This window comes from Pleurodeles waltl, chromosome 9, assembly GCF_031143425.1.
Source record: "Pleurodeles waltl isolate 20211129_DDA chromosome 9, aPleWal1.hap1.20221129, whole genome shotgun sequence".
In the NCBI taxonomy this organism is placed as follows: Eukaryota; Metazoa; Chordata; class Amphibia; order Caudata; family Salamandridae; genus Pleurodeles; species Pleurodeles waltl.
This window is the reverse complement of record NC_090448.1, coordinates 815,596,968-815,621,531: the sequence shown is the minus strand read 5'-3', so window position 1 is coordinate 815,621,531 and position 24,564 is coordinate 815,596,968. Positions and strand designations below refer to the sequence as shown.

The 24,564-nt window shown below is 44.1% G+C and overlaps 1 protein-coding gene across 1 annotated transcript in view; it reads left to right on the top strand.

Annotated features, from left to right (window-relative positions):
- The window catches only part of NUMBL (NUMB like endocytic adaptor protein), a 253,850-nt gene that overhangs the window by 166,717 nt on the left and 62,569 nt on the right, over window positions 1-24,564 (top strand). Inside the window, exons 3-5 of the mRNA XM_069208091.1 lie at window positions 17,648-17,790; window positions 18,807-18,881; window positions 23,298-23,372. Coding sequence (XP_069064192.1) covers window positions 17,665-17,790; window positions 18,807-18,881; window positions 23,298-23,372 — 276 coding nt within the window. The 5' untranslated portion in view covers window positions 17,648-17,664. The remainder of the gene's footprint in view (window positions 1-17,647; window positions 17,791-18,806; window positions 18,882-23,297; window positions 23,373-24,564) is intronic.

Here is a 24,564-nt window from a genome sequence, read left to right as displayed (position 1 = left end):
GGGTGAGATAAATGCGGGAGAATTTAGTAGGGTTGTGTGGGAGGTAACGGTAGTAGAGTGAGGTTTGGTGAGTTAGATGTGGAAGCGGAGGGAAGAGCTTAGGCAGAGTTATTTAGGAGATGAAAGTAGTAGAAAGGATTTGGGATGAGTAAGAGTGAGAATGGAGGATAGTTTGATAGAGACATGACATATGATGATGGGTAGATAAGTGTGATAAGATGAGAGCAGGAATTCATAGATATCTAGTAGAACAACCCACCCAGGAGCCATGCAATGACCTACGAACATGCCAAGCACAGAAACAACATATACACATACAGATATATATACATACACATACAAACACACACACATATGCACATACAGTACATAATTAGAACCATGGGTAAAATATACTTAGTCAAACAGGTTTAAAGAGTGTGTGTGTATTTTATTGTTATGACATAGTAGCGATACATATTTTCTAAAGAACTATACATAACTAGAAATATACACATAATCTGAAAAAAATATTTATCAACATACGCATATGCAGTCCATAGTTGTTTGAAAATGGTGGTTATGAAGGAAAGAGCCAACTCTTGAGTAGTTTTCTGAAGACAAGAAAGTTATCTGTGGCTCTTATAGTTGGGGGTAATGAATTCCATAGTTTGGCTGCTTGAACGGAGAAGGATGTACCACCTATAGTCTTTTTCTTGTATGGTGGTGTTCTAAGGCAGGGTGCCAATCTTGAGCGGAGGTTTCTTTGTTGGATGTATTTGGTTATTTTGTTTCTGATAAAAAGCAGTCCTGTTCCATGTATAGCTTTGTGGGTGATACAAAGCAGCTTGAAAGTGCATCTTCTGGCAACAGGTAACCAGTGTAGTGCTCTCAAGGCAGGGGAGATGTGAGCTTGCGGCTTTATAAGTAATAGTAGCCTGACTGCGGAATTCTGGATACGTTGTAGTTTCTTCATAATAGATATGATCCATGGTAGAGGCAATTGGCATAATCCAGTTTGGATAGTTTAAGCGAGATAGTAGCTTGCACCTTGTGTGGAAATCCGAGGTGGGGGAAGATCCGTCGTAAAGTCTTCAAGGTGATGAAGCTAGTTTGTGCTAATTTGTCCACTTGGGCATTCATAGTTAACTTGGAATCCATGGTGATTCCTAGGTTTTTAACTTCCTTGGATAATTGAGGAGGTGGTCCGAGATCGTCCGGCCAGACGCACAGAGGGTCATCATTTTTCCAGTCACCACATATGAGTATTTCTGTTTTGGAGGTATTTAGTTTGAGATGGCTCCAGGTCATCCACTGATCAACGGCTGAGGCAACTGAAGATTTCTGAGTTTTCAATGTTTTTGGGGCATTTTAATTTAAGTGGTATTTGTGTGTCATCTGCATAGTTGTAGAATGTGAGATGGAAATCACTGATCAGTTCTGGTAAAGATATCATGTAGATGTTGAAAAGCAAAGGTGAGATGATTGATCCTTGGGGACCCCTGCTTTTGTGAGGTAGGGTTCGGACGAGAAGGGGGGGCGAGTGGATGATATTAGATCTTTTTTGAAGATAGGAAGTAATCCAGTCGAGAGCAATCCCTTGTATGCCGGCTTCGTGGAGTCTTTGAATTAGGGTGTCATGGTCAACCGTATCAAAGGCAGCCTAGAGATCCATGAGAAGTAGTGCAGCAACTCCATTTCGGTCGACTGTGTTTTTAAGATCATCCCAGATTACAAGGAGTGCCGATTTAGTGCTTCTTCCTGGGCCGAATCCAGTTTGGAAGTCTGAAAGTATAGAATTGTCTTCAATGAATTGTGACATCTGGGCGAATGCAGCTCTTTCTATCAATTTGCCCAGGAAAGGTCCATTTGTGATTGGTCTGTAGTTGTTGGGGTCTTGCGGGTCTAGGTTTGTTTTCTTTAATAACGGTCGTATGTATGCCTTTTTCAGGTCTACAGGAAAAGTTCCTGAAGTTAAAGAGTTGTTGGTGATTCTTCTTACAGGTGTGGCAGCAGAAGTAGATAGAAGAATGTTCTTAAAGATTTGTGGTGGGCAAGGGTCAGTAGGGCAACCGGAAGGTCTGCTTTCTTTGACCAAATCCATAAATTCACCCTGGGATATTTGTTTGAAGGACTTTAGAGGTTGGGTTGGTTTATTCTTAGAGGGTATTTTAGGAAAGGGGTTGGTGCTGATGTTTTTCTTCTGTTTTAAATAGGAGTCCAATGTGTCTACCTTGGTTGTGTAGTGAGTTGCCAATTTGTTTGTGAAATCTTGAGTAGTGGGATGACTTCCTTCCATGCATGTAGATTTTTGAAATTCATTGAGAATTTTATAAAATTCCTTGGTTGTAGATTGAGCATTTTGAATTCTGTCTGAGTAGTACCTTTTTTGATTGATGATTTGTATATCCTGTTAAGTTTGTGTAGCTGCAGTTTGTCGTGCCTGTTGTTTGTTTTGAGCCAGGTCTGCTGCAAATTTCTGATTTGTTGCTTTATCTTTTTAAGTTCTGTGTTTCTCCAAGGTGTTGGTTTTTCTTTTGTTGTGTTTCTTTTTTCTGAGTGGTATTAGGATATCAAAAGCTTCCTGTAGCCACTCAAAGTTTTGGCACAGAATTAATTGTATCTAGATCTGTGTTGGCTGTTAGTTGTGTTTCTAAGTCATCCAAATTGAGTTTGCTCCATGGTCGATAGGTGTATGTATGTAAGTAGTTGTGGGGTGTGTTGATTTGTGGAGTTTTATGTTGGAAAGTTATCAAATGGTGGTCTGACCAAGTGATTGGCGTGATGCTATGAATAGTAACTAGTTCAGGCTTAGCAAAAATGACATCTAGGATGTGTCCAGCGATGTGTGTGGGATTGTGTACAATCTGATGTATGAAATGTAATAACAGCTGCTGAGACATATTTTCACACATTACGTTGCTGACTTTTTGTTGTACTTGTCTTTCTCTTTCACTAATACAGACCTGTGAAGTAGTAAACGATCAGTGTTATGTGTGTGCTTCTCAGATGTCGGATAGGACAGATCCAGGTAGACTAGAGAAGCGCACCCCTTGGCATAGGGCAGGGCACTAGCAGGCTGGCATTGGCAGTGAAAGTGGTGCTATTTCAGTGGCCTTTGTTTGATCCCACAAAGAGGGATTTACATCAGAAGTGGGGTTGCTTCACTGGTGCATTATGGGATGGGGCGAATTTGGTCAAGGGGTATATTACCCTACAGAGAGGTATGCTCATTTTCTTTAATCCGACCCGCAGATTTCCACCCTCCTGGGTCGCCCAACCTTTCCACCCCTCTCTGGTCAGGAGTAGCTGTGTCTTTTAGCCTGTTTTTGCTCCCGTGTCTATATTCAGTTGGTCACATTATTTTTTTCAGAAGAGTGTATGGAAGGGGTTGGGTTTGACATCAATATAGGTGCAACACCATCTGCATGCCATGTCCTATATAGATTTAAATGTTTGATTTCACTCCTTAGGGGACTGCGTTGTGGGGCGAGATGGGTCAGCCCTGGCCCAGTTGACCACTGACATCTTACAACTTGGTGTTGATTGGTCCTATGAAGTATCTTTTGTATGGGTTCCGAGGTGTCAAAGTATTGTTCGAGCTGCCCTCCCCTGGTGGGGAGTTATGTTTTAAAAATCAGATAAGGGATTGGCCAGCTGGTTGGCCATTGGTGACACCTGATGCAGTGTGTTTGTAAATCCTCACCCCCAAAAAATTATCATCATGTTTTCTCTGTGAAATATTTTTTATACACTGCTATTTATTTGTGATATGGCTGTGATTAATGCCTGCTTTGGTTAATTATATTAAATGCAATCCGAGATGTGCATCCCTAATCGCACATGAATTTCTTTGGGACCAATCTCTTCTTGTCTGGCGTGCTATCTGACGTCCATGAATTCTACTACCCAAGGCTGGGAGACTGTCACTGTGCCTGAAGGGGCATGTAATATGTACCCTTCTTTTTTTTCTCACTTTCGAGTCATAAACTGATCTAAAAAAATTAGTCCCAATCTCCCAAAAAAGTGCTAGTACCCAGCACCTGCAACCACTGGCACAAGTTAAGCACTGGACCCTTGATCTCTGGGTATTCCGTTCTGATGCTGTTTTAAGATCTACCATGCCTCTTTTTTCAGAGGCGCCTACTTCCTGGTCCCACTAATGCCCTAATCTAATTGTGTAGTATTTATGCAGCAATTGCTGTGCTCTCCACGTCCACTACCTGGCTGCTGTCCTGCAGTCCAGCCACCTGACTTCTTGCTGCCAGACGAATGCCTTTGTATACTCTATTATCATATATTAATTGAGGAAGTTGTCTTTACCATCTTCTCTGTATATCTGTAAAGCGATGTTTGTACAACTTAAACGACCTCTGTAAATAACTCGCTTGACTGCTCCGCGTTAAACAAAACAACACAGTAATAATAGCTGCTGCAGTGCATATGCTTCCTGCTGTCACGAGGCTTCTAGTATCCTTGGTAACCTTGGGCCTCAGTTGGAAAGGCCTGAAACGCCGATTTACTGCTCTGCGAGGTGGTGTTAACAAGATCAGCCTCGTAGACGCACACCCTTGGTCTATTGTTTTTTTGCACTACAAAGATCACCTTGAACTGATGCATCTCCAGCTGGGGCAGAGCTGTCAGCAGTGCAATGCATGTACTGGCACCGAAACCAAGGGCCTGGTAGGCCCAGTGCAACCCAGTTATGGTTGTATTCACTACCAGAGCAAGGGGTGTGAGGCCAACTTACTTGCTTGCGTCTGGGCCCATGGTACCGTTGCTACATCACTGGTTTGATTTACATCTTTTAAAGGGTTGTACATCTGCAAGGCACGAGCCTCAGGCGAAATTTCACCTACAGCTTTCTGATTCAACTTGTGAACATGCAGCTTTCCATCTTGAGAATAATCCAACATGTTGACTTGAGCTTCTGTCGTTTTCGAACTTCGAACTGAGCGCCCCGGTATCATGCCTGGTACCCCCCTTCTCTAGAGTTACCGGTACCAGGATACTGGTAACTAGAGCAGGGGATGGTATTAATATTGGGTATTAAATATGGGGCACCGAGGGTCCGCTTAGAAAGGAGGAAACAACAGGATATTCAGTCATTCTTGGTCTGGTCCTCCAGGTAATTCCTCATTTTCACTCCAAGTTGTTGGCTGCTTTTAGCAGCTAGAATCCCGGAGTGAAACAAAAGGTGTCTGCTGTTTTCCTTTTGGATCTCCCAATTTTGAATCCGGTATCTTCGTTTACCAACCTAAATCAGAAATAAGAGATACCGTGTAATCGAGGCCTTCTTGTTGTAGTCCTTGGATCCGAGCTGTGGAAAGGTAGTTCTATGTAGTTTTGTTAAAGGTAATATTGAGCGGGCTTTGCTGCATTGATCCTTTTGTAAAGGTTGGGTATGGTAGTAGAGAAGGGCTCTTATTATAATTTATGGTGTACGTGGTGTTATCGACTCCCGGTGTCACATCCTTATAATGGAAGTTGCCCTCTACTTAAGATGAAGACTTGCCTATGCCAGGTTGGTAATACACTTTAACCTTGTGTGATGTATGGATGTTGTGACCATTGTTAGGGTTCATCATTGTAGCCTCTTCTGAACAGAAATGTACATCCTGAGGGTTGGGGGTCTGGTGCACAGATGAAGGGTGTTGTTTTGGCTTAAAGGGTTGTGAGTCTGATTACCGGTTTAAGCGTTTGGGTTGGATAGGTTCCTAAATACGTGCAGTTGTTTGGATAGGGTTTGTAGTGAGGTCTACTGATCGAAAAGATACTAGACCTACCAAATTAACTTTCCTTGTGTCTGGGGATTGCTCGTAATATGGTGATGCGTTCTATCAGGTCGGGTTAGCGGAGGTTCTTGCCTCCATTTCACATGGACCATGAGCTATGGCTGGGGTTTGTTTTTGATACAGTGCTGCATATTACTTTTTATAAGATGCTTAGGTGCATTGGATGGTGTGACATTTGAGGCTTGCAATACTTTGCAATTTATTTCCAGGGTAAAATACGATTTTTTTTCTTAACCAGTAAACATATTAAACCGGAAAAATTATGTATGCACGGCTTGTGGCCACACCTTCTCAATCCCTAAATAATTCCTTTTTAGAAATGTTTGTTTTCCTAGGTTTCCGTAATGTGCGGTGTACATTTCTGAATTTGGAAAATACATGTGACTTGAAACGTCATTTGGCCTTCTACTGTACATTCACTAATGTCAACACAAGTGTGTTGTCTAAGAATGGAAGTGTGAAAATTAAAAATTCAAGGCGTCTACTCGTATCAGTGCATTTGATTATGTAAATATGTGAAAACTTGTTTAGAAAGAAATTGTGCTTCGTACGGCCAAATCTCCATATAAATGACCCCAACCTGATTCTTTACAATGTCTAAGTTTTATAGGTGACTGGTGTAAATGGGTTTCCGTATGTTTTGAACCTCCGGATGCAAGGAATTGCAAACGTAGTACTTAAGTAAAAAAAAAAAAAAGGTGTCAAAACTCTGTGGTCGAAATGGTTTATCTTCCAGGCTGTACCTCTGAAGCCACCGGTAAGAAACCACATGACTGGTACTATGTTTACAACAGTGCTTGAAATGGAAAAATAGAAGTGCAGGTGCTCTGTACCATTTCAAGAACGGAAAAGCGTCACAGTGGCAAATTACTGCAGAGCACCTGACATAAATAAAATCTGTTCATAATTGCATACCAACATTTTTTTGAAAAACAGTAGGCATTGTTGGGTCGCACTGGTTTTCCAGATGGTTTTCAAAATGTGTTGGTATACAATTATGAACAAATTTTATTTTTGCCGGGTGCTGTGGCCCCACCCGTGGCCCGCCCCTTTACAAGAAAAGTATAATAAACAGTTTATTATCGTTTTCTTGTAAAGGTTTTGCAGCAGCCACTGCTGGCGGGGGTGACACTCCTCTGCCTTAATGGAGGAGCCGCCCCTGCAAACTATGTGACCTCTTACTGAATTTGGCGGCTTATAGTAATACTGTAGTCTAGGAGGGCAAACTATTTATTCTGTGTTTAAAAAAAAAAAAAACACAGTGCTTAATATGGACTACCAAAATCTTAAGGACTAGTCTAATTTACTATTATAACTCATTTTAGCAGTTGCTTGATAGTAGGGTGGAATTCAGGGTGAAAGTTTTCATAGATAATATTTCTGTAAGGTTGAAATGTTGGTAGTCTATGTTTTAGAGTCTGGTTATGTTTATATTTTCACATACTAGCAAACTAAGTACTTATGTTGTGGCCAGAACCAACAGAATCCAGTAGGCAAGGTATTACCCTCTAAAGGCATACTCAGATATGCTCCTGCCTTTCCTACAAACACAGGTGTGTTCACTTGGGCACCTCCAGGTCCAAAAAGAAAGATCCATGTCAACTGCAGAGTCCCCAAGGCTTCTATAGCATCAATCCCCTGTGATTTTCAGCCTCTACATGGAGTTGCTTGGTGTTAGCATCAAGACTCACCAATATGTCAGTGATACACAACTCTACTCCTGCTTCAGACATCAAGCGACGCAAACTCTGCACTTAATAGATACCTGGGTGTTCAGCACCTACCTGAATTTAAACCCAGCCACGAAATAAAGGATTTCTGTTGTTTGCGAAGAACAAGAAACCAACAGTACAAACCTGGCTTAATGACATGAGCCTTGACTGAATTGAACCACAACTTTTACTGAATGCCAAATCACTAGGATTCCCCCTGAACACCATCCTCCCCCTCAAAGAAGACACTATGAAGTAAAAAAAACAGCTTGGACCTAGCTTTCTCTTCTAAACAAAGTTACAATGCTTCTTCCTAAAAGCACCTTCAGAGCTCCTCTTGAAGCCCTTGATTCGAGAGAGCATCTGTTAGTTAGCATGTTGATCACTTCACACAGTTAATGGGAACAAGGATGCTAAAACCATGGACTTCACCTTTGGGAATGGGCTGTGAAATCCTCCACCGTAGATGGGCATTAGGGTTGGAGTAGTGGTTTCATCTCAGGAGTGTTTTATTCCTGGTTGTTGAGGTGATAGTGCTCGTTTGCCACATTGTGGCACTAAAGAGTTGGTTTATTAGAGGTGGCAGTAGTCTGCGATGTATGCAGGTTACAGTATCAACCCTGCCAACCTTGAAAAAGGTGTCAAAGAGAAGGAGGGGTCATAGAGGGGTGTGGTTTTCACATTGCCACTGCCTGAGCATCCATGAAGGAGCTTTGGCGGGTTATGTAAGGAGGGTGTGACTTTGTGCCCGGCACAGCCTACTTTTACACTCCCCTAAAACACAATGACTTTTAATGCCATCTCCCATGTAATGGGGTGGATTATAAAACCTGTAAATGGGTCTTAACTGTGCATACCCTCCACACATGAGCTATAAACCTATGCTGCGAAATCAAGTCAAATTTACTTATTAGGTAATAAAAGCCATTATTAAGTTCACATAAATTAAAATGCTCACAATGGTACAGTTAATTTCATGATATTCCATAATAAAATATAAACCAACTTCAGAAAGCTTCCTGCAAGTAAGTTCCTAAACTTCACTGCAGAACATTGTCCCATTAAGGCATGATTGAATAAAAACAATAATGCATCATTGCATGTCAATACCAAGGACCTAGAGCAAAGGTCAAAGAAGACTGTATTAGAAAAGGAAGGCCAGCTTTGTCTAAGCTCTGCAGTTGGACCACTCAAAACTCTAGGCCTCAGAATCTTAATATTGAGAGGATCCCACACCCAGGTATGTGTCGTTGCCAGCTTTATTATTGAAGTTAATTAAAACCATTACAATAAAATCATCAATGAAACATTATCTTAAGTAAAAAAAAAAACATTTTACAAGTATTAAATTGAACAGTTTCTGCCATCTGAATAGAGTCTCCCATTTCAAAAGTCTTCAGTGTGTTGTTGACATGTGTGTATACCAGGTGTACCAGGAGTTTAAAAAATGCATCTCAAGTGGTGTTTTTCTGACTGCGTGTTTGCCTTCCTGAGCCTGATGAAGTACTTCAAGTGGATGCTTGGAAATCTAACTTAAACAAGGACCAACTCCAATCTTGGCCTGGAGTGTCGAATACATGTTGGTTGTTGTCAAAAAAAAAAAAAATTGATGCTGCTCAATGTGCTTGTTATACAGTGGCTTCTAGAGATCCGGGATATGCCATGGTGCCGTACTGCAAGGCCTGAAGTAGAGTCGCCTTGGTTACCCTCAGTATTGGGGATGCTGATGTGCTTCTTAGTTGGTTGTCCAGTTGGGCAATCCCATTTGTGATTGCAGCAGATTTGTTTCTAGTTGTGCTTTTCTGTATCCCTGCCAGGCTATTTTCACTGAACCACTTGTTGAGGTAGTTCGTATGTTTCCTGGCTGTGCCAATGGTCTGATTTTGATGCTGCCATGATATGATCTTTTTATTTTTGTACCTTCCAAATATGAAGACCTTTAATATATCCTTGTTTACTTGAAGCTGATCAGTTGTATTAAATGTGTTCAGTGTTTAATGCCCTGTGTGAGCCGATTTTTGTACGGTCCATTATTGCAATGTCGTTGGCATATTGAATGATTTGAAGCTTTGTGGAGCCAATCTTCGGCAGGACCAGTCTGCTAGCTTCCAAGCTTTTCTCTAAGTCCGCTGTGTACAGGTTAAACAGCAGTAGGGCCATTATGTAGCCATGCTTTAGGCCTCCATTGGTTTCTATTTTCTGAGTCATTGTACCAGGACCAGTTGTTACTTGAACCCATGTGTGTGTGTACCATGAGATAATGGAACTTAGGCGCAGTGTGGGAATGCCCCATGCTGCAACCTTCCTTCATAGGGTATCACAAAGATACCCTATGAAAAAGCCTTATGGATGTTAAAGACCAAAGAGACGGAAGAACGCTGGAAACATCTGGTAACATTGCTTCTGTCCACCAAAAGCAGAGAATTTTGGGACTTTATCAGCACATTGCTTTACGATTCCGAAACAAACATGTGATCTTGGCCAGCGACTGGGAAAGGCATGTCGGAAATCTGTATGTAGACAAAAAATATGTAGGGGATCAAGCCCATAGCGCTGGTCCCAACAAATTGGAAGTATTAGACAACAAAATTGGCCCCATCACTATTAAAATTGTGCAAACTATCCTTGGCAAAATGAGCCGGGATGGGGCCCCTGGACCCAATGGCATGCCAGGGAGCATTTTCAGAGACGACCAAGCCTACTGGGACGCACCCCTGACCGATTTATTCAATGACTGCTTATATCTTTCAGTGGTCCCGGCTGCATGGAAGGGATCGATACTTCAATCTATTTACAAAAAAGGGGTCATTACTTGCCCTGAAAACTATAGGCTGATAGCCTTATTGGATGTAGATGGCAAAGCATATGCAAGGGTCTTATTACAAGAGCTGGAATAATGGATCTCAGCAAATGGCATAATTCCACCTTATCAAACAGGTTTTAGACCTAGTTCCTCCACGTTAGATAATGTCCTGGCACTTTCATATCTTGGACAACAAGCACTAAAACCAACACCCCCACCGCTTTTTGCATGCTTTATTGACTATAGTGTGGCTTTCGATGGGGTGGTGCACCACATCCTGGGGAAGAAACTAGCATCCTGGGGGATCCCAAGGAAATTGTTAGCCTCAATAATTGCCCTTTACTCGGACACCTGGGTGAGAATAAAAATCACGAGTGACTAGGAAGATTTTTTACCAACAAAGGCCTAAAACAGGGCTGCGTTATAGCACCCACGCTCTTCAATTTATATACAGCTGACCTGGGTGCTGAGCTGCTCAGAGGAAACACGTTCCCTCCGAGGCTGGGGCAACTGGTGCTCCCCATAATACAATATGTGGACTACATGGTTTTGGTTGCCCGAACCCAGATCGGGCTTACAAGGGGCCTTGACATACTGCATGACTACAATGAAAGAAATGCTTTGAAAGCGAATGCAGAAAAAACGAAAGTTTTGGTTTTTAGCCGTCAGTCGAGAAATTTGTATAGAAGATGGAAACTCGTACCTCTAAGTATAGAGCTGGAAGATAAATATCATTACTTGGGGGTCTGGCTATCAAATACGGGGAGAACAACTCATCAGGCAGCGGCATTGACTTCTAAAGCAGTGAAAATCTCCCACGTATTAGCAAAACTCCATCAATGGCTCAAGGCACACACATTTGAACCCTTAGGGAGGGTGATAAGAGCAAAACTATTACCCTCAATTACTTATGGCCATTTGGCTTTTCCGGGCAAGCTGACAGTCTCTCTAGAGAATGCCCAGATGAGAGCTTACAAAAGGATCCTTAAGATCCGTAGATCAACAAGGCATGCAGGGATACGTTTGGAGTTAGACATAATATGCATGGACTTGTGCAAAATAGATATGATAACGTTTTATCAAAGTGTCAGTAGGGCAGGGGATTGTAGCCTTAGGGGGGCTTTGAAAGTAATTTTCAAAAACAAAACAAGTAATTGGACCATCTACCTGTCGAAGGCTGAGGAACAGTTCAATCTGGCCCCTTCCTATTCCACAGACCCTGCCATCATGAAAGCTGTTTTGAAGAAAAAACTGAATGTGCTTGGTATGCAAGCTTCAAGAGCCAAATACATCCTAACAGTTAGGGACATCAGTGGAGCTGATGACCTACATGAATTGCATGCAACTACCAAAGGCCAGCCCAACCTAAAAGCCCCTCAAGGAGACTGAGCGTTCCAGAATATCCTCCAGATGCACCTGCTAACCTTACATGCCTGGGAATACCGATGGAAGTGGAAAACTGCACAAGGGCACATGCACAAATGCTCATTGTGTAAATACCACACAGAATCAATAAAACACCTTGTCTGTTGTTGCCCCAGTCTGGCATCTGAACGGCATTGTCTACTAAAGCCACTGTTCTTGAAACATGGGGTGAGAACATGCAAAGAAGCCTAAGCCTTATTTTTACAACAGCAGTCCCCATGGAACTAGCCCGTTTTGGAAAATTCTTTCATAAGCTGTGTTCAGCCCTGCGCCAGGCAAGGAGCCAATCTAATAAGGGTACCTGTGGAGGGCAGGGGGCCCTCAAAGAAACGGCTCTGACGAGATGGCTCCTGTTGACCAAGTCATCCCCCCGTCACCTAATGGTCTTGGACATTGGTAACAGGTCTGGGTTAACAGGCGTACAAATGGTTGGCGCTCGCAGAAGGCTGCATTATGGGTATTTACCTGTGAAACAACTTGTGGTTAACACCTGGGTTCCCTAGGTTGGGGCAATCCCCTGGGCATTATGGTACCTTATAGTATTTATAGAAGATGCTTTGACTAGGCACCAGTTTTTGTTGCGGAAGGGTATTTTCTTTAGCGTTTTATTTTATATTTGTACTTTTATTTTAATATCTTGTAATGATTTTAATTAATCAGGCAATAAAGATTCATTCAGTAGTCCATGGATTGCCGCTGGCTTTAGGTTTTTTGTAGTGTTTATATAACAATTGATCAGTGTCAAGTCTGCTTTTTTCTGATCGATGGTCAGGCAACCAATGGAGACAACTTGGGCCATTCTGCTATTAATTGAAAGTTTAGTGGCCACCAGATTAGCTGAGTGCTTAATAAGAAAGGATAAACTACCAGAGGAGCAGCCGAAAACACTTGATCGAGTTGCTGACAGGAAGATATCATAATAGCCTAACAAATTAGGTGAAACAAGTTTCCAGGTTTTCTGCACGCAGATGATGTATTTTGAGTTTAGGTAGGACCATGCTTCCTTGAACGTAACAATACTCCTGAGACCTGCCACATTCCAAGACACTATTGAGATATAATTAGTTGATTGCGGGGAGTAATGCGCTATGCCCCCCTCGGTGCTAGGACCATTGCCTCAGTCCATCCAGTGCATGAGGCTCCTGCTCCCTCCGTAGACAATGTGGGGCTGAATGCGTGTCCGAGAGCACCTCTCTCTGGTTATGTGTACAGACAAAAGGTAAGGCCCATGGGGCATCTGGTATGAAGGTCCAGCCATTCTTCCCCCCCATTTGGGCCCCTTAAGGCAGTTTTAGACATTTCTCTGGGGCCAGTGTTTAATAGTACAGACGGGTATTTGACAGGGGGGAGATATGTAGGTCGATACCCCAGTCTGAAAAGGACAATCTTTCAGCCCATACTGCGGCTCTCTGGGCTGACTTTTTCCAGATTGTTTTTATAACTTCTCTCGCAGCATTTAGGAAAGGTGGCTCAAACATGTCCTCCAAGGAGATGTGTCTGAGTGCTGGAACATAGCTGAAGAGCCATAGTAAGTTTCCCCTGTTAAAGGTGTCTATAGACCTTTTGGAGTATAGTGTGGAATGAAAATTAGTTCCAGAGGGTCCTGTTCTGCTATTTTAGATAAAACATGTCTAGTGGGCAGCGAAGCCTGTCGAGCCCCCAGCGGACTACTGGGAGCTCTGCACAGAAAAGGGGCATCCATCCCAGGAGAGACATTATGTATTGTATTTGTCACTGGAAAATTGGCCGGCTCCTTGCAGCTTGTGTGTGTTGATGGATAACACTGCATTTTCTGCGGGCTGTACTGTTTGACTGACACTTAAGCCAACTTGCAGTGCGGACTAATGTACATGCGTGCTTTATGGTATAACGTACTCCATTAAACCCCCTTCCATAAGTGGGGCTGTTGCCATAGTTGCTGGATTTACTTTCGAGCGATTGCGAATAGCTTGGGTGCCCTGATTCAGACGCATTCTCTGGTCATCCGGGCTCCCAGATGTCATTGCTGCTCCCCTGGTGACAATTTCGACTAGAGGGGTGTGCCCAGAGAGCTTAGCTGGCACTAATCCCCTTGAGGGAGCTGTCTGAGTCACTACTGCATGTACTGCCTGTTCTGTGCTTTTTGAGTTGTCCTGGCTGTTTCATGCAGTGGCGCTTGCCCAGTGAATTTGGCTTCCCCTTTCGCCCGAGGGAAGGCTGACAATGACTCTGCTGCTTGTTCTTGGGAATGGCCTTTTTTAATTGTCCTAGGCAAGAAAATTGGGAACAATTTAACAGAGCTCCTACTTTCCTGGACTTCATTTGCATTGTTGGATTGTTTGCTTTATATGTTATGGCCGTCCTTCTTTGGAATCTCTGTTTCCTAGCTTGCTTTTTTAGCCTTTTTTTTTTTTTGCTCTCCTTGAGAGGCCAGTGGTCAATGTTTGAGTGCTGTGAATGAGGACCACGTTTCCTGAAATTAACTCATCAATGTTTAATATCTGCCCGTAGAATATATGCTCAGGCGCTAGGCTGTAAAGAAAATTCTCTAAAATAAAAATGATGGCAGCCTTTTGAACCCAACCTGTCTTTGAGCCTTCCAGCGAAATACTGAAATATAAAGCTTAGCTGTGTTGAATGGTTAATTGGGGGCGGGGGCGGAGCTTGCGCAGGGAAGGGCAGTTGCGTTCCCTTGCTCTGTACAGCGCTCTATAGATGCAAGTACAGCGCTACACGACAGGATAGCGCGCTGTTAGACTCTCGTTGTGACAAATGTGGTGGGTTGCGCATAAAATTCCCCCAAGTCCGAAAAACCCTTCCGACTTAGGTAACTTGACCACCATTGAGTTGGACCGGTCTCTTTCTGAAGATGGGGGTGGGGAGAGAATGCCTGGGACGTCGTATTAACGCTACCTAGAATTGGCCAAGTGTGGCACAAAGCGATATAAAAACATTTCATAGTATTATAATTATTATTCGAATACAGAATCATCCCGTTTTAAAACGGTCGATTGGGATGAAAGTAGGCCTGTCTTTTTTTTTTTTTTAACTTAAAACAGATGAATCTCAATAATGGCTTTTATGCAATAAAACCACACCAAGCGAGTACGTCATTGGCCGCACCACTCTGCCAGCCATCTCATTTCCTCGGTTGAAATATTTATAATATCGAGCTTTCGTTGTGCTTAAATCGCTGACTCGCTCCGAGATGATGAGTGTCCCTCGTGTCGGGCGTTATGGTCCGTAATCTCGCCACTGTGTGGAGGGCTTTCGTTTTACATTGGGGAGGCGGCCCCGGGGGACGTGGCCAACAGCGCAAATTACATCATTCATCATATTAATAGCACTGCCGCTGGCTCTGCCGGGAGGGAGGGGTGCACGTGAAAGTGGCGGTGAGCATTTGACTCAAAATGGAACATAAGAGCGGGAAAGCCTGCAAGAGGGCAATTATGTAGGTGACCGAAAAGCATTATGGGAGCAAAGAGGGAGAGCGCTAATGTGAGCGGAGGAGTAGGAAAAAAGTAAATATGGGAAGGATACACAGAATGGGAAGGATAGGAAAAAGTAGATAAAGACACATAATATAATGGGGTAGAAGAAAAGGTGAGTATTTAGGAAGAGAGGAGAAGAGAAACTGAGGGGGTGTAAAGATGACGGCGTGGACAGTGACGGGAGATAGTAAATTTAAATGGATAAGCGTATGTATTGTAATAGTATTTAAATAGCGCTTACCCCTGACGAGGCGTCGAAATGGGCTATGGCACATATCAGTGGGGCAACAGGAGCAGTGATATCATAGCCGAGGGGTGTGAAGGAGCCCCTGCCCACAAATTGTGGTCGTCATTTATTTACTAATCAGTGGACAGGGCATATTTACTTTGCCTGCATTATGGCCCATTGAGGAATCGCTGCACGGGTATGTGTGTGTTTTTCCTAAGAAGTGAGCTTTTCTTATAATTGTAGCAACCGAGTTGTGTTAAATGTGTTCGCATCACCTCTAGGGGGTGTTTTCTCACTATTTGTAGTTTTGTTTTTTCTTTAATGCCCCAATATGTTTCTCACAAATCGCTGAGTAATTGGAAGTAACTGATTGGCTATACAGCCTTTTTGCAGGTGCGGCTCACGGGCGGGAATAGGGGCAGCACATGGCGGGGAGGGTGTAGGGGGGCACAAAAAAAAATAATGAATAAAACGTACCTTTTTTCCGCACAGCTCCAACTGCTCTGCTCCGTCATTGCAGGCACAGGCTCCCAGCCTGCCCTGTGTCCAGTCATACCACTGCTTTCATGCCGCTGGCAGCATGAAAGCAGCGGTACGATTGGATGGCGCGCCCAGCCAGGGCGCTCTGAGGCAAAGTGGGAGCCTCTGCCTGCTCTCTCCAATCCTGTACTGCGTTGCCGGGTTGGACAGAGCCTACTGCGCATGAATTTTTGGCAAGCCTGAGACGGCCGGACAAACTTAAATGCATACTGAGGGGGAGTGTTGTACACCCCCCTCTGTCCCCGTCACCCCCATGTCCCAGCACACTTTTATTGTAAAAACATAATAAACAGAGTTTATTATGTTTTTACTGTAGAGGTTTTTCAGCTGATGTTGCTGGGGGGAGGCGACGCTCCTCGCCATAGCGGAGGAGCCGCACCTGCATTTTTGGTATCACTAGATTAAATGTAGACATTTCCGATTTTGGCAGAAATTAGAATTTGGGTCAGAATTCTCTTGTTTAGCCATTGAGTGAAATATATTTGCTAGACATGAAATTGTCAGGCTGCAATATTGGGAACGGAGCATTGAAACCTGGGGAAGAATGAGTCGGAAAAAACATATATTTTAATATTTATTAACTTTCAAGAAATGAAAAATAATAAATCAAACCGTCTACTTATGTGGCTTAGGGTAACAGCAGCTAAGCTCTCTGTCCTGATGATTTGTTTTAGAAAACTTAGTCTTGCGTCTGTTATTCCTGCTGGTTGCACTTTATGAGAATAGAACTCTGTCTAATTGACTGCATCGAATAAGATGTTCCCTTTACTACTGAAATTCCAGCCGTCAGTGTTTGCTGTGCAATCTGCTACTGTGTAAATTGGCTTTGTTGACATGGTTACTGTGGGATTTTTATTGTGTGTTTTATAGTGTTATTTATTGAGTACTGTTTATTGCTGCTGTACCTCGGTACCAGATCTGGCAAACACACTTAGGAAGTATCCCTGGTGCCATTATGCATGCAATTAAATTAAAAGAAAAACTAGATCTTGTAAAAAAAATAATAATAATAATAAATTTAAAAAAAGCGCTGATGTGCTGGATGTGTCTTTTCAACATAGGTGGCACGCACAAAGATTTTGTTTCCTTAGCTCAAAGGGAACTGAAGCCATACCAGGATTTCAGGATGCTCTCATTAGATAATGTATATATGAAGAACCTAACTGGAACTCCTATATCATGAGTTGTGACCAAGGGGTAGCCGAAACTCGTAAAAACTTGCTGCAAATAAGATTGCACTTTAGCTAGCTATTCATAACCATGATGGCGTGCTGGCGCCTTCTTTGGGATATTAATTGACAGAGGATGTGATTATTGCGTGTGTATGTGTGTGTATATATGTATATGTATATATATATATATATATATATATATATATATAAAATATATTCATTCAGCGATTATCCTGGAACTGAGGTGGGGAGTCAGCCTTATTAGACCTACCTCAGACAACATTGCTTTATATGTTCAAAGCAAAAAGTGTTTGGTATGGGCCTTCGATGTCGTTTATTAAAAAAAAAAAAAAAAAAGCGAGCCGGGGTGTTGAAAATCTCCTTTCCAACGCATCTAAGGCCTGAGGGTCTCGTAGGCTAGCTTCTTGAACGCTGGCAGCAATTGAGCCCGAAGTAAGGAGTTTCTTGTTTTGCAGTGCCGCCTTTTTCTTAGGTTCACTCTTATGTTCACTCCCTTCACAGGACCGCAGGGAGCCACTATGAACAAGCTGCGGCAGAGCTTGCGGCGAAAGAAGCCATCCTATGTCCCCGAGGCCAGCCGACCACACCAGTGGCAGGCGGACGAGGAAGCAGTCCGGAAGGGGAAGTGTAACTTCCCTGTGCGGGTAAGTCTTTTAGGAAGGAGGGTGGATGTGTAGGTATGTGTCTCTCCTTGCTTCCAAGTTACACCCTCTGCCTGACAGTTTCACTCTTATGGAACTGTAATGTTTACAGAGTCTTCAACGGAGCCCCACATTTGAGATTCCTAAGTTTTTCTGCTCAGGTATATTTACAGGGTTATAGACTCAAACATTACAGGTTTGGCACCCTAATTCTGGGGTCTCTGGAGGACAGGGGCAAGGTTTATTCAATGTTGGTTTATGTGAGCCCCTTCATGTTCGCTGAACTGTATTTCAGAAGTGATAAATATGTGGAAATTATGTTAAAACCTACAGAAAGTGTTTTGTTTCTAACCTGGATTTTTTTTGGTGTACCTCTGATTAGCTCAGTTTAACATTATGCTAGGACTGTCGAGTCTTGGGACACACTATCTTGATGCGGCTGAAAATGTCCCAACGATTTCATATGATTGAGGGCATTTAGCCCCCCCCCAGCTAAAAAAGAGGAAATAACAATCCCTAGACTTGCCCTTTTTCCCAATCCTGGGAAAGCTCATGTTATTTTCACCAGCATTTCATATATTTTTTAGCACTTCATGCTGCTAAAGAAAATGTAACAGCGAGGAATCTATGCAAGTTTGTGGGAATTTTCATGGGTTTATTTTTGGTGAATTCATGCTGCCTCTCAATGGTTGGTTTGTTACTTCAAGGCTCGTTTGAGAAATGAATTCCATCTTCGGCCTGCACCACCTTGGTACCCTGAAGCCATTCTGCTGCAGTCCTTTTACTTTCATGCTGCCCAAGGGGCATTTCATGGATAAATTCACTATCTACTGGGCCCTATGACATTAAACATCCACATTTTGAGACGATTGTGGTACAGTGTTACGGGAAGAGCTGTCTGGTGGATTTCACAGCAAGTTTTTTGGGGGAGGGCGTGTTTTTGTATACTAATACTTCTATTTAACCCGTTGAATAGTAATACTAATTCAAGCACGTATTACATTACCTTCGCCTTACAGTACCTGGGTCACGTGGAGGTGGACGAGTCGCGCGGGATGCACGTCTGCGAAGACGCCGTGAAGAAGCTGAAAACAGTAAGTGCCTGGTGGCGCACCGGAAATATAAACGTGCACGCGCACCTGCTGTAAACTGTCTCACAGAGGGGGCGGGGAGGAGGTGGGGCCGGTACCTTCAGGTGTGCGCAGTGCGGAACGAAACCTGCTGGAATCCACGTCGTGTTTCTTCCTTGCTCCCCCTGACGCAGAATGCCCCACTTTCCATTTGGTTTAATTTGATTTTCAGATTCCTTCCCTCTCTAGTATCCAGGCTGCCGGTTTGCTAGCGGGGGAGAGCACGTTTGGTGCTTTCATCTTTTATCTCAACTCTGCACACCAGCAGAGATGTTTAATTATCCTTTTTCGTCCTGTTCTGTGAAGGGTTCTTAATCCCAACGGCAGTTACATCTCCCTCAATAGTACACAATTCTGCAATAGCACATATTTTTTAGTAGTTTTATACCATAAAAGTAGCGGTGCTTTGGCCAGGAATACTATTCGAAGTAAAATATATGCTTGTAGTATATTATTAAAAATAAATATTCCCTGTCTTCGCAAATCATCTTTGAGTTACTTCATTCGAGAAGGTTTTCACAGAGGGAACACATACTTTTAAAGTTACCGACTCCATCCAAATGTCTGCGGGCTCTTTACATGGAATCTTACCCCTAGCAGAGAGACATAACTCGATGTTCAATAACCGCAGACTCCGGGAACCTCTTTTACGGTAGATCCTTCAAAGAAATCTCGGGTTGTCTTAAGCCCTTGTTAATGAAATACTGCAGCGTTTTCTGCGTTTAAGTGGGTTGTAAAGGGTCTACTTAAAGGGGTCGGCATGGAAAGTGTTTACACACACAGAGACATTCTTGTCAGGTCCCAGTCACCTACTTTGGTCTAGAGTATATGTATTTGGTAACCAATGCATTTAACAATATTATGGCCCTTATTTTCACTATGCTGCTGTTGTAGCACTCAGCACCTACATGTCCCACCTTTTTGCAAGAGGCCCAACACACAGGGCGCTGTGCATAGTGTGCACTGTGTACTAGGATTGCCTCTAGTATTTCAGAGGGGCCGAGTATTGGGTGGTGTGCTGCTAGTGTGTGGTGTCTCACAGCACAAACCATGTGGTTTATGCAAACAAACATCATGTGTATATTTTGGGTGGGGTGGATAAAACCCACCCAGACCATTCAGAACCAACTTTGAGTCATACTCTACTTATTTAGAGCTTTATATAATGTGCTAGCAGCCCACCATGTGTTGTAGACCTTGAAGTATCCCAGAATAGTCAAAAGTTAAGGGACTGTCATTCAACATCAGTCATGTCCCACACAGGAATCAGTGGTTGATAAAACCGCGAGCACATCGTTGTCCAGAGCCCCCATTTTATGGCAGACCGGTAGACTGGGTTAAAGTTTGGGTAGGTGATCACTGGAAGATGGCATTACCTGAGTACCGTATATGCACTTATACTGGGGATTATCTGTTCATCAGTTCCCTAGACGCACCTAATCTGTGATTTAAGAATTAGATTATGGGCTTCCCCTCAGTCTGTGGTCTTCTCCCATCAGAAAATCCAGCCTATTTAGGCCCTCACTGCTTGTCTAACAAGTCTTTATTGGCCCTAGGTGAAAGAGACCAGCGTCACAGATTGGCCTGTCGGGACATGGTGGGTCAACTCTTAGGGAACTGTGGGTCTGTTCCCGAGGCAAATGCACTTTCTATCTCCCCAAACTAGGGAAATGACTAAGAAATGAGCTGCCACGACTCTTGTGCTACGATCTTGTATAGTCCTTCGGTCTGCCTGCTACTAGTTCAGGAGCCAGCACTCAGCTGGGAGTAGGTAGACACTGCCTGATGCCCAGACTCGCCCACCAGGTTGGCTGCACTCATATAGTGTTCCTATCTGCCTGTTACTTACAATTCTATACAGGCATCCCCTGCAATGTTACCAATGAATCTTTTCCTGGCTCTGGCGTGTACTCTTTACCGGCAGCACCACAGTTCAAACAGGAGTAAGGATCTAAAAGCAACATACCCCCCTTGAGGCTTCCTTCTTCCCCAGGAACTCTGTAACCTGACTCGTTTTCACCAGAACGTGCCAGCCTAGGCAGATTACACGCACTCCTATTCATCCCAGATAGATGGAATACTTGAATGATTTCCAATCCCTGGTGACAACTCTTCATCACATTCCAGTCCATATTTTCCCTCATTCACCACATGCAAATCAGTCTGAGTCCCGATCCTGGAAGAACAGTTCAGCCTGATTTGCTAAGTCACAGTTCCCTTTGACTGGGAACATGAGAAAACCCAGACTGGTTTCACCCCTGTTTGTTCCTTACCAATGATGTACAGCTTTCAGTTTGTGGTCCTAGGCATGACGAGGTACAGGACTCACTTCTGTGCATACCTATAGCACTAGGGCATCTAAAAAAGCAAAGTGATGGGTGAAATTCTTGAATTAATATAAACCACTGTAATTACTTCTGCCACTTTTGAGTTCTTTGATTTTTTTTTTCCTCACTGTCCTACTTCAAACAGGGATCAAACTTGCTCCTCCTCCAGTAGGAACAGCCCAGTCAAATTGTTAGTCATAAACATAAGCAACCCCACACCCATGTATAAACAGACGAAAATAAGGACAGAAATGTGGTCCAGATTGTGGTTGTATTATATATGTATAGCACCTACTGCCCCTATGTGGGGCTCTGAACTGCTTGTTTCCATGGGTAGCAGTTACACCAGGTAGATGTGTTGTTGTAAGAGTGTTGTCTTTACTTTGAGCCTAGGTGGGTGTTTCCATCTCATGCGTGATTACCTCTGAGGTGCAGTTATCGTGTTATGGGAAGCAGCGAAGTGTGAGAGATAGACATGCATTTCTAAAATATGGGTTGTGCTGGCAGCTTTGATTATCTTTGCGGGTCCATTCATTGTGTTGTGAGTTTGTATTTTATGTTCTCAATTTGCTTTATGCTGCTTTTATGGCTCCTCAAGAGACAACAAGTGTTGATAAAGACTGTGCGGGGTTCGGAAATCTACCCAGATAGACTGTATTACAGCCCTTCTTTATATCATTGCAATTACAGGATGTCTTTTGAGAAGGTATGCCAAGATGCATTACATTAGTGTCATCCTTGTTGTCATTTAGGATGTTAATTGTCAGAATTTAGATCTATTTGGGACCAGCAGTGTGGACCACAATACTCCTTTCTTGGCTAGCAATTTGTGCTTCAAGCCTTTCTCCCATAATTCTTTGCGCCGTGCACACCCACTAATCGACGTGGTCAGTCAACCATTCCTTGTACATACTGGTAGCTGGACCCTGGCTTTACAGTGCGTCAAACCACCTTTCATTCACTAGGGGAACCAAACAGGTATCTCGAGCCTTCCTTGGCCTTGTGTAAAACTGCCATCTACTGGAACGTCAAGAGCAGACCCGCTCATCGCCCACCTTCTTATCGATGAAAACCACCCCGGTGACCTGGCTACTGCATTTACCAGAACTATCATCTCAATGGCACTCAGGGGGTCATTCTGATCCCGGCCGGCGGCGGTAGCCGCCGGCCTGGCTGGGACCGCCAGAAGACCGTACCGCGGTCAAAAGACCGCGGCGGTCATTCTGGGTTTCCCACTGGGCTGGCGGGCGACCGCCAAAAGGCCGCCCGCCAGCCCAGTGGGAAACACCCTTCCACGATGAAGCCGGCTCCGAATGGAGCCGGCGGAGTGGAAGGTGTGCGACGGGTGCAGTAGCACCCGTCGCGAATTTCAGTGTCTGCTGAGCAGACACTGAAATTCAAAGTGGGGCCCCCAGGGGCCCCACGACACTCCTCACCGCCATCCTGTTCCTGGCGGTCGAAACCGCCAGGAACAGGATGGCGGTGAGGGGGTCGGAATCCCCATGGCGGCACAGCAAGCTGCGCCGCCATGGAGGATTCCCATGGGCAGCGGAAAGTCGGCGGTACACCGCCGACTTTCCGTTTCTGGCCGCGGCTGTACCGCCGCGGTCAGAATGCCCAAAGGAGCACCGCCAGCCTGTTGGCGGTGCTCCCGCGGACCCCGGCGGGTCGGAATGACCCCCTCAGTCTGTCGAACTTGTAAAACTGAATGTCAGATCCTGTCCTTCGGTTCGCAATATTCGCAGCTGAGAACCCGGCTTTCTCCTGGTCAGTGCTTAAAACTGAATAATAAAAGTGCAGGTACTTACTATTCCAGACTACTTGGCTGCCACTGAGAAGTATTAGTACTCCCATTATACTATTGCATCTGTCCTGAGAAGTGTGGGTACTCACTACCTGAGAGTACCTGCCCATTTAAAGTACTGCACCTGGTTGCCTTTTACCGTTCCATCTCTAACAAACTCTTGCTTCAGACAGAGTGGTTGAAAGTTTGTGGTACAGACAGTTTGCGGAATTAGATGAAACTAAATGTGTTTTTTCTTTTTTTATTGAGATTGGGAAAAAGTCTGTCAAGGCCATCCTGTGGGTATCTGCCGATGGGCTGCGAGTAGTCGATGAGAAAACGAAGGTAAGAGCGGGTCCATGGGTTTGACGTTGGTATGTGAACCTTTAATTGAGGAAGATGGCAGATGAAAATCCATGCTGGTGGGCGCCGTTGGCAGTGCATTATAGCATTCCGCTGTAGTGACAACCAGTGACCGACTAGTGTCCTATCAGCCGGGGTCCCCCATGAGGGTGCTGTAAGCTGCCTCACGCCCCTGTGATTTGGTTCTGAAGTACTTTTAGGGAATTAAAAAACTCACCAGTGAGTGTTGCCATGCCTGAAGCACACTTTCGACACTCAGGCTTTTCTACTATGCATTCTTCCACGTTGTGATGGTGTGCTCCCTGGCTGTATATCCATGTTACATGAATGTATTTACTTGTTAATGCATCACTCTGTATATCATGAGAAGGACCCTGTGAGTGTTGCCTCACAGTGGCTACATGCGCTGGAGATCAGCTATTTATTTTATTTACTGTTTTAAATTGTATTGTAACTGGATTTATTGCATGACCCCCGTCTGGCACCTGTTTCGGAGCGTTCCTGTCTTGGTGATGGAGAAGATAAAATCATAGATGCCAGTTAGGGACCGTGAGGGCTACCCGACCCCTTACTTACCCCTTTAACCCCCCCCCCCCCCGCCCTTATTGCCCCTGGAGTCATAATAGCAACATCAGGGATAGAAACTAGGCCAGTTCCAAGAGTTTTGTGCACATACCATGGCTTCCAGTCCTTGTCATTCCCTCTGGGCCCTCAGCTGCAAACAGGAGAGAGTGGGAGTGTGGAGAACTGAAGTGCGGATGAGTTTTCAACCTTGTGCTGTCCTAAGGGGTCAACCTTGTGCTGTCCTAAGGGGTCAACCTTGTGCTGTCCTAAGGGGTCAACCTTGTGCTGTCCTAAGGGGTCAACCTTGTGCTGTCCTAAAGGGTCAACCTTGTGCTTTCCTATAGGGTCAACCTTGAGCTGTCCTAAGGGGTCAACCTTGAGCTGTCCTAAGGGGTCAACCTTGAGCTGTCCTAAGGGGTCAACCTTGAGCTGTCCTAAGGGGTCAACCTTGTGCTTTCCTATAGGGTCAACCTTGTGCTTTCCTATAGGGTCAACCTTGTGCTGTCCTAAAGAGTCAACCTTGTGCTGTCCTAAAGAGTCAACCTTGTGCTGTCCTAAGGGGTCAACCTTTATGCTGTCCTAAGGGGTCAACCTTTATGCTGTCCTAAAG